This window comes from Silurus meridionalis, chromosome 2, assembly GCF_014805685.1.
Source record: "Silurus meridionalis isolate SWU-2019-XX chromosome 2, ASM1480568v1, whole genome shotgun sequence".
Classification (NCBI taxonomy): domain Eukaryota; kingdom Metazoa; phylum Chordata; class Actinopteri; order Siluriformes; family Siluridae; genus Silurus; species Silurus meridionalis.
The window spans coordinates 16,025,589-16,034,877 of NC_060885.1; the positions used below are offsets into that span (position 1 = coordinate 16,025,589).

A 9,289-nucleotide genomic window follows, 5' to 3' on the forward strand; every position below is an offset into this window, starting at 1 on the left:
TTATTGTATATTCGGACTGAATCTGTGAGAAAGTTTTCAGTTCAATAATGAAAGCAGTCCATTTATTCATTTTAGGTATATCCTGGTTAGGATGGCAGTAGATCCAAAGTCTATTTGGAAATACCTAGTGTGCAGCAGGTACACACCCCAGCTGAGAAGTCTTCACAGAGAATCATGCAAACTCACTCTCGCTCACTTTCTCACTTCACTTACTGGCATTCTTGGAAGGTGAGAAGAAACTGGAGAACACTTTGAAAACATGCAAATCACAGCACCATTGTGACATCCAGGACACCAGCAAAGCAACTAATATAATAATAAAGCAAGGCTTTACAAAAGTTTTAAAAAAAATTACACACATACAAAAACTCAGAAGTCTCTCATCTTTTTCTGATATTTTTATTTGTTCTTATTGACATTCATGTTTTACATTAGTGCAATTGGCTTGTCCACACACTTTTTAAGCAAAAGTCATTTTTTTCTTTCACAAAAAAACAAACCAACAGTAAATCAAGTGCATGTATATCAGGTACATCAACCATAAAAAAAAAAAATACAGTCACCTTCCTAAAATGTATTACATGGTGTGTCTGCATGATAACACACCTCCACTTAGACACACTTCATTGGAAGCACACGTCCCCTAAAAGTCAATACAGCGTCCCTTTCTCTCCCAGTCTCCATATCGTGTTGGCTCAGGGCCTGTCGGGCCTCCTTTTTCTTTTGTGTAAGGATTCACATCATCTGGAAATTCTGTAAGGTAAACAAACAGTCTACGGTTTCATGTATTAAATCACTTCACACCAGGCATCTCACATACTGCATATTATTCACATTCTGTCTCGATCGGTATCTCTGATACACAAAATTTACATCTAAATTTAATTTTGCCTAGAGTTTGGACAAGATGTATGGAAAAAGTTTTGTTTATATTTTTATATTTTATTCTAAGGTGGATAAGATTTTTTTTCAAGTATTTTTTCTTATTAATCTGCAAATATAGTGCAGTTTTTGTAAAGAACTAATACACTGACATACATATAATCAGACCGTTTGCATTCCATTTCCATTGATCATGCTTTCTGCAACTTGATTAAAGTTCACATTTAATACTTTTTAAAATTTGTTTTATTATTAGCCCTCATATGGAAAAGCACGTCTCTGTCAACATGAAGCCGGGAAGCTGACGATGCACAAAAGCTATACACAAGCCACAGGCCACAAGTGACGCCACAGGAAATCTCAGAACTCCGCTACAGGATATATATGAGGAAGAGAAATAAACATTTACTGCAGCTTTGCAGGTCCTAAAACATACAGCGGCTTCCATTATTTCTAAGTGAAATTCATCCTATTCATTTGAAAGGGAGCTAACAATAGAGCCAGCAAACTAGACCTTGAACATAGAGCAGCCTGACAGAAGAGATTCCTCGTTAAAGTTTATACTTACTTAAAAAGTGCCTAAAGGACTTTCAGTGCATGAAAGACAAGATTCTACCGCCTGATTTGCCTAAAGACCAGTAGTTTCATTACAACTGTTCATTGCCTGATTTCCTTTCCTCTGGGAATTTGCTGTGTTTTTCAGTAGTGAGGAACAGAAGGCTTGTCAGAATCGAGAGACAGATGAACTGATCAAAGTAGAGGCCTGTGAAGGAAATCTTGTTTAAAAGGCACTAAGGACCACAGACTGGGGCAAAAGTTCAGCTTTGAAAATAAGTGGGGCAAAACATACAGCAACAGAGGAGTGACTGCACCACCTGAAATAACAGTACATTAACTTTCAAAGGTAAAGAGGTTCTCTGGATAGGATTAGAAAATGTCCCCTGCCCCATAAAAAAAATTGAAGATAATGAAAGGATTAATCTGTCAGGATCTCTGCAAGAAGTCAATGGACACATTATTGAGGAACTCTTTTAGTGTGACAATTATCAAATGAACATGTTTCATCTATCCAAATATACAAAATATGGTCAAAATAGTACTTGGCCACTCACAGAACACATGGAGTTTTCTGGGCTCATGTATGAGAAAGTCGGTGAACTGCACTTTCCTCAGAGTGCGTTAGGCCACCACACAATGTTGCATACACAGCAGTTGGAAAAAAGAAAAAATCCACTCAAATAAGTGACTATAATTTTTTTAAGATTATTTGTGTGGGATCAGATAACTTGCTCAGAATTTATTTTACAAATCCCAACTAAAATGCATTTCTATCTGGTTTCTTAAGTAGTCAAGTACCAATAAACTATTCATACCTATTTATAGATATAGTTTATTATAGATGTATTATTATATTTATATTAATATATAACATTATATAATTAAATTTATTAATATTATTAGATTTATTATAATAAACTGTAAAACCGCTACACATATTCTTGTATCCATAAAGTATAACAATTAAACTGTATTACAAAGCGATGTATTAGATAAGTAAAAGTAAAAATTGGCGAATGTAATAAAACTGACGATATTCTTCAATATCTTACATAAAAACCTAATCACAATAATGATATTACGCCATCATATCGCGCGGTCCTGCTCTGATCTCTTTAAAAGCAAACGCATCTAGACACTTATAATGGTGGGTCAGTGGCCTACTTTGAAAGGCGTCTTTAGCTCTTGTGCCCTTGTCATCCGTGTCGAACTTCCCCTGCGGTGTCTTTGCCTTGCGAAGGGGTTTCTTATCCTCTCTGGTTGTGTAGCCTGCTGTCCTCGAGCAAGCTGTAAAACAGAAAGGACGATGCGGCATAGACCATTCAACTACAGCTAACAACAAATCTAGTGCAAGCATGTATGTATAAAATATGCCACGATCCACACATCAGTTACCTGCAGTCATCGACTCTAATAACAGTCCATTCTTAATCAAACACTTGTTAAAAGAACAGAAACGTAACATTATTTTTCAGCTGAAACACAGAACCTCAGCACGTTAAACAATAATGTTTTGGCGCACTAAAATGACGTACATCGTTTGGGTGAAGACCCGTAATGCATTCAAGGATAGTAAAGCAGCGCAGTGAATGCGCAGGCTTAATATGCGCAACCGTAAAATTGTTCTAATTCGTTTCACTGTTAATTATCAGTTACAGAAATTTGATTACGTTAAAAAATAACTGAACTATAATGCAATATTCATGTTTTATATGAATGCATACAGTGAAAAAATACTTTAGAGGTTAACTAAAGTATAATAAAAAAATAGCAATAGTAACATCTGTGCTACCTACGAGTTTCTTATTGCAGTACTTTATCATTATTTTTCTTCATTGTTTTAATTAAAACGATTATAAATATTGATTATTATATATTATATATAATTATATATTTAATTACTTTAAGGCTAATAGTGAACCTTTTTTTAAGTCGAGACACATTACATGCACATTTACACTAAAAAGATGTAAAAGAAGCAAATGTACAAGAAAATTATAGAAGGATAGAGGTTTTTTTTATGAGTGCATATCTGCATCAAATAGTTTTGCCAATATGAGTAGTTTGCTCCACTAAAAGTGGTCAAACAAACAAACAAACAAACAAACAAACAAACAAACCATTTGTATGTTTATTCAGCACTTTTTTGAAATGAAATGACTAATACAATTAGCCTCCTGGTGGAATAAACAGAAAGCAAAGCACAAGACAAACAATTTAGACACGATTTAGGAATTTTTTTTTTTGCCTGTATGAAAACATAAATGCAAATGAGTGGCATGTCCCTGTGACTCCACTCTCTGAATGAATTAAATTCTTAAAGGTCATAAAGACTTTCTATAGAACCTGAGTGTTCATTATCTTTTATGAATTTCATATCCAAATAACCCATGAAGATGCCTTGGACGTTTTCTTTTTTTTTTTTCTAAAAATAATTTTTGTGTCTCAGCTTGTTTTTTTCATGAACGTAATACTGAGCAATAATATTCTACAGTCTCTTTACAATAGGAAATAGAAAATTCTAATAATGAGAATTATGGCATGTAAAAATTAAAGGGTTTTTTTGGTTGAAAAACACCCCAAAAAATTAAATAAAAAAATAGGCACCAATATGTTCAATTGGTTTGGGTAAAACAGCATTACTAATATGAATATACACTGAATATATTGCCTACGACACATTATGGTCAATGTTCAAGTATTTTATTCACATAGAAATCATTATATCTGACCACCATATACTGCAATGTACTTTTTAGTAAAAAAAAAAAACAAAAAAAAAAAAAAAAAATATCTGTAGAGGTTTTAAAAATTGTAGCATAGTACCCAAAGTGTCCAGTGAAAACAAATCAGCACTGGTTATAACCCCTACAGCTTCAGAAGCTTCTTTGTACAGCTGATGAAGGATGTCCTGTTTGTCTGGAAGCTTGGTGAACGCTGTAATTGTTACTACCTTTGTATACCAGCAATAGTTCCATGGACAGCTGGAATGCAGCTATTTGCTATGCCTGTTTCCTGTACAACTGCATTATAGCTTATCCTTGTGGAAAAATTGGAAAATGTATTGTTACACTTTTATTAAAGCAGACATTATTTCTCACAAAATCAAAAGTCTATAAAAAAGAGTTTTTGTTTGCTCAGTTATTGGGTTCTTGTTATGTTTGGACTGATATTGGTTTTCCCATGTCTTAATATTTTGTTATTTTTAAGCATTTGGAATGTGCTGATGGACTTTAACACGATACTCCATAACCACGGAAAGTTTCAACCACACTCTCACATCTGCATATGGTTAATATCACAAACACACTTACGTTCCCCATACAACGAGGAGGACATACATTTATCATGCAACCAAAACTGTCATTAATTCTGAAAATGAAATCCAATATCTAATCTGATATCTAAAATGTGTCTTGCTACAGGTTATCAGCATAAAAAAAGTTAATTTAAGTTAAAAAAAAAAAAAAAAGAAAAATGGAATGAAGGTTTGGTGTTTAAAACACTATCTGACCACATATTTTCTGAAGTTGTTGAATACAAAATACAATTGACAAAAAGTAATATATACAGCTGTTTATAACTGCAAAACAAGGTTCCTCACTGACCAGAAGACAAATCAAGAAAATACTCTTGGTATTAAAATAGGTTTGGCTACAGATAACTATGTCTGATTTATTTCAGGAAGCAATGTTAAAGACAATATGTAATTATGTTCTGAAAAAGCGTGCTAAATATGTATAAAGTAGACTATATCTTTTGCTGTATTTGCTTTGCCTATGCATATCAAAAAATGAAAACCATTTTATAACAAATCTATACAGAATGACCGAATTATTATTATTTTTTAATCAAGAAGTGTTGTTTTTCTTTTTTAACGTGGTATATCCAGAATAAGTGCTAGAAACCTGTTTCCATAAATATGTTGCAACTAAACCCACGACTTTGTGTCTCGCGCAGTGTAACGTAAAAAACAGAGAAAAGTCAAAGTGCAAAAGAAAAAGTGTGAAGCACGTGTGGGTCCGCCAATAAAACTCTACCAAGTGGGATCCGTTTTCGTTCAGACTGGAGACAAGAACAAAGCGTGAAGGAAAAAAAGCAGCTTCCCAGTGATATTGAAATAGATGGTGAAATGTGACGCCGGTATTATTAAATTATACAGAGTAAGATTTATACAAATAAGCCTACAGAAGGGAGGAGCTGGGGTTTGCTAGTCGCAGGTGGAGACGCTGCTGATCTTATTGGTGTTATCAGTCCATGGCTGTAGGTTGTGCAGGGCGAACAGGGAGCTGTTGTGCATGCAGATCGGGTCTGGATTTACAGGCTGATTCAGAGTCTTTTGAAAAGCTTCTTGCTGTAGTTGCATTAATAAGCGGTTCGCCTGCTGCCGCTCGGCCTCTCTTTCCTCCGCCGTCTGCCTCCTACACACACACACACACACACACACACACATAATCATCATCATCATTAAAAAGAAGAAGAAGAGGAAGAAGAAGCAAACGATAAGGCAAAGTGATCAATCAGCAAATTCAAATTCTGATTGGAAAATTATAATATTGCAAATTATGATAATTCTCAGGCTCTATATTTAACTTCATAATGAATAATCCAGTAATAACCCACAATCAAACAGACAAACATAAGATAGATAGATAGATAGATAGATAGATAGATAGATAGATAGATAGATAGATAGATAGATAGATAGATAGATAGATAGATAGATAAAGTTTAAAATTGTATTTGTAAATGCCCAATATTCTTCTGTTAACTTCTATTTTGTGTTATTATAATATTTACTTTTTTTTAATGAAATAAGTGTATATCCATTTTGCTATGATTGTTAATGCAATATATAATATTTTTCTTATATTATATTTCTTATACTTCTTCTTTACTTTTATAGAACCTGTTTAAACAAAGCCGCTGAGTGAGGAATGAAATTAGTTTTATGCGATTTCCATGCAATAAAATTGGCAAATATTTTATAAAAACTATGTGAAAATATGTGAAGAATGTGTGTGAAATCACAGCATTTAAAACTGTAGTGATTTCTGCATGAATGACAAATTCTTGTTTGGCTGCAAAAGAACCGAACCGAAAAGGGTCAAGACAAATCAATCTCTTCATGCTGACCTTAAAGACGGAGATCGGGGCATTTAGGCTCACCTCCATTTTGTTCTTCTGTTCTGGAACCATGTTTTGACTTGTGCATCAGTCATTTTAAGTGCTTTTGCCAGAGCGGCTCTCTCTGCTGAAGCCAGGTACTTCTGACGGTGAAAGCGTTTTTCCAGCTCGCAGATCTGCAGGCGCGTGAACGACGTCCTCGGCTTCTTCTTCTTCGGTGGCGTGCGGTTCTGGTACGGGTGACCTATACGGCGTGTTACAGTGAAGGGTGAGAGGGCCACTGGATCGGGAAAACACAGGGCGAAAGCAAGCAAGAGGGCAAAATCAGCAACACGATACAGCAAAGCAGCGATAGGAGAAAAGCACTTCTGTGCTCACATGTAGCAGTGATTCTATAGCTACAGCATGAAGCACATGATACACAACATTCCTGTGACAAACATCTGCAAAAAAACACACAATGCAACAAATAGCCATAGCATTAAACCATTAGCCAAAAGCACAAAGCGGTATTTATGTTGAGCATAATTTGAAATATATATTTACAGTTTTCTAAATGTATATTCCTAAATTAGGCCTGTGATAGAAAATAATTGCCCATCATTTTATGGCTTCTAATTTGTCCACAACGTCCATTCACATAAAGGCCTATAGTTTATTATTTAATTGATCAAAAAATGTCTTTGAACTACTTAACAATTTGCTAAAATACATTTAGCATATGTATCTTAGCAGATTTTTAAGTAATTCAAATCAATTTTGTGATACATTAATAATAAACTATAGGCCTTCATGTGAATGGACGTTGTGTAAATACAAAATAAATATTACAAAACATAAATCAATGAATCAATAAATGGTGGCTGTTTACAAACAAAGGTTTATTTCGACCACATAAGCTCACAGAAAAATAAATATGGTTCTGTATATTATATTGGGACATTAGAAGGGTATTATAAACACTTTTACTATGTTGTGTGCTTTATAGAGAGCCAAAAGCAAAAAGAAATAAAAATCGTATTACCTATTATCCTCCTGTGCAGTCGCGTTTCTGTGGTTTGTATTACATTACATTTGTATTATGACTTTTTTTTCAATTACAGTAAAATAAAAAATATAAAACTGTAACATATACATGTCACAAGAAATCTAATGTTTAAACCTCCAGACGTAAATAAAAAAAAGAAAGATAGAAATGCTATCAGATAAAATATGAAACGAATTTTCGATTTTTTAAGAACATATTTGACAATATAAAGACTGTGCTTTGTGCAAAAAATACCTTAGACTTTTTCTTTATATTATATAATATACTATTATAGTATGGTATAATATAGTATATAAGTATAGTATAGTATAGTATAGTATAGTATAGTATAGTATAGTATAGTATATAAGTATAGTATAGTATAGTATAGTATATTGTATTATATTAATGCTAATAATTTAAATAAATATTATAATAGATATGATGTTAGTATATGAGTCAGGTGTTTTGTTATATGACTTTACCTGTAAATCTGTCTTTGGTATATCTCCTGTTACTCTCCATCCACGGAAATGTTAATCCGGTCAGGTTATTCAGAGAGCCCATGCCTGCCATGTTGTGCATCGTGGCGCCGCTTGTGGGAATGGAGGAGTGCACGGTGTTGAGAGGCCGGTGTGCGGGTACGCGGATCACCCCGGACGCGTTAAGGCCGTTTCCGTTCCCATTCATGCCAAAGTTCATGTTGTACGAGCCTGCGTGAGGTGCAGTACCGCACGCATTGCTGTTGTATCCGCCGGTATTGTTGCAGTTGTAGTTGCCGGTCATGGTGTTGTAGGCATTGCTCACGATGCTCCCCAGCCCGTAGTCCAAGTCCTGCATCCTGGGGTTCGAGATCATACAGCTCCCTTGCTCTGCATTGTTGAGAATCTGATCGATGCCGAAGCTGATGGAGTCTACGTGTGTGTGGTGGAGATGTGCTCCGAGGTTATGATCCATGGTCCTGGAGAGGCGCGCGCTCCCAGAGCAGCTACAGGAGCGCAGCTACAGGAGCGCAGCTTAATGCTCGGATCCTCTTCTTTTCAGAGCCACGCGTACGTGAGCATGTGAGAAACACTGAACTTCAGTCGTTTGTCGTTTTCCCCCTACCTCCTTTTTGGCTTCGAGCAAGCTTGCCGGATGGAGGGAGCCACAGGAGCATCAATCAAAATGCCAAATAGGCCGAGTAAGATTAAACCAGAGCTTTCAGACTTCGGCACCCAATTGGCTAAAGAAATAACGACGATTCCATTTTATATACAAGACCTAACAAAGGTCACAAATCCCCTCTCTGACTGAGACTGTTAAAGCGCATCACATCCGATTCAATCATATGTTTAATATAAGCACATTCTCTAGAACATAATTCATAAATACATTTTGACGTTTTCCAAAAAAAGCAAATATTAACAAGAATTACATGTTGTAAATGAAAGGATTAAATGCCGAAAATGTAGATTTTTACATATAAAAAAGAAGCCTACGCCTTTGCATGTGATTTTACAACAACCCAAAGCTCAGGGTCTCAGCGACAGCTTTACGTGTATTTGATTCTATTGAGGATTTTCTATTTACTTTGTATGGAGACTGAAATGCAGCTTATTGTAGCCCATTCGTATTTTCGTTGACATGAACTTTGTTCTGCAGTTTATAAAAGCATCGAGAGAAAAAAAGGCTTAATATTTTTCTGTTAATCAA

At 35.1% G+C, this 9,289-nt stretch overlaps 2 protein-coding genes across 5 annotated transcripts; both read right to left on the minus strand.

Annotated features, from left to right (window-relative positions):
- Window positions 1-383: 383 nt before the first annotated feature.
- On the minus strand, window positions 384-2,996 carry sdhaf4 (succinate dehydrogenase complex assembly factor 4). Its single transcript, XM_046874924.1, has 3 exons — window positions 2,836-2,996; window positions 2,605-2,727; window positions 384-753 (listed from the first exon to the last, which is right to left on the minus strand). The coding sequence occupies exons 1-3, from the start codon at window positions 2,903-2,905 to the stop codon at window positions 644-646; spliced, it is 303 nt and encodes a 100-aa protein (XP_046730880.1). The 5' UTR covers window positions 2,906-2,996; the 3' UTR covers window positions 384-643.
- Window positions 2,997-4,127: 1,131 nt separating this feature from the next.
- On the minus strand, window positions 4,128-8,826 carry tlx1 (T cell leukemia homeobox 1). 4 transcript variants are annotated; one of them, XM_046864906.1, is made up of 4 exons: window positions 8,080-8,826; window positions 7,592-7,618; window positions 6,610-6,811; window positions 4,128-5,861 (listed from the first exon to the last, which is right to left on the minus strand). In XM_046864906.1, the coding sequence occupies exons 1-4, from the start codon at window positions 8,549-8,551 to the stop codon at window positions 5,651-5,653; spliced, it is 912 nt and encodes a 303-aa protein (XP_046720862.1). In that variant the 5' UTR covers window positions 8,552-8,826; the 3' UTR covers window positions 4,128-5,650. The 4 variants fall into 4 exon arrangements, with proteins under 4 accessions (XP_046720862.1, XP_046720846.1, XP_046720869.1 ...); XM_046864890.1 differs by having other exon boundaries at window positions 6,610-6,847; XM_046864913.1 differs by lacking the exon at window positions 7,592-7,618.
- Between the last annotated feature and the right edge of the window lie 463 nt (window positions 8,827-9,289).

Bases quoted from the DNA above. Each gene is read 5' to 3' on its own strand.
- sdhaf4 (XM_046874924.1), bottom strand. From the start codon at position 2,905: ATGTTACGTTTCTGTTCTTTTAACAAGTGTTTGATTAAGAATGGACTG. The intron at 2,728-2,835 runs GTAACTGATGTG...TCTGTTTTACAG, and splicing joins ATTAGAGTCGATGACTGCAG to CTTGCTCGAGGACAGCAGGC. The intron at 754-2,604 runs GTAGGCCACTGA...TTTACCTTACAG, and splicing joins AGCTAAAGACGCCTTTCAAA to AATTTCCAGATGATGTGAAT.
- tlx1 (XM_046864890.1), bottom strand. From the start codon at position 8,551: ATGGATCATAACCTCGGAGCACATCTCCACCACACACACGTAGACTCC. The intron at 7,619-8,079 runs GTAAAGTCATAT...TACAAACCACAG, and splicing joins TACCAAAGACAGATTTACAG to AAACGCGACTGCACAGGAGG. The intron at 5,862-6,609 runs GTGAGCCTAAAT...GTGTGTGTGTAG, and splicing joins AACAGAAGAACAAAATGGAG to GAGGCAGACGGCGGAGGAAA.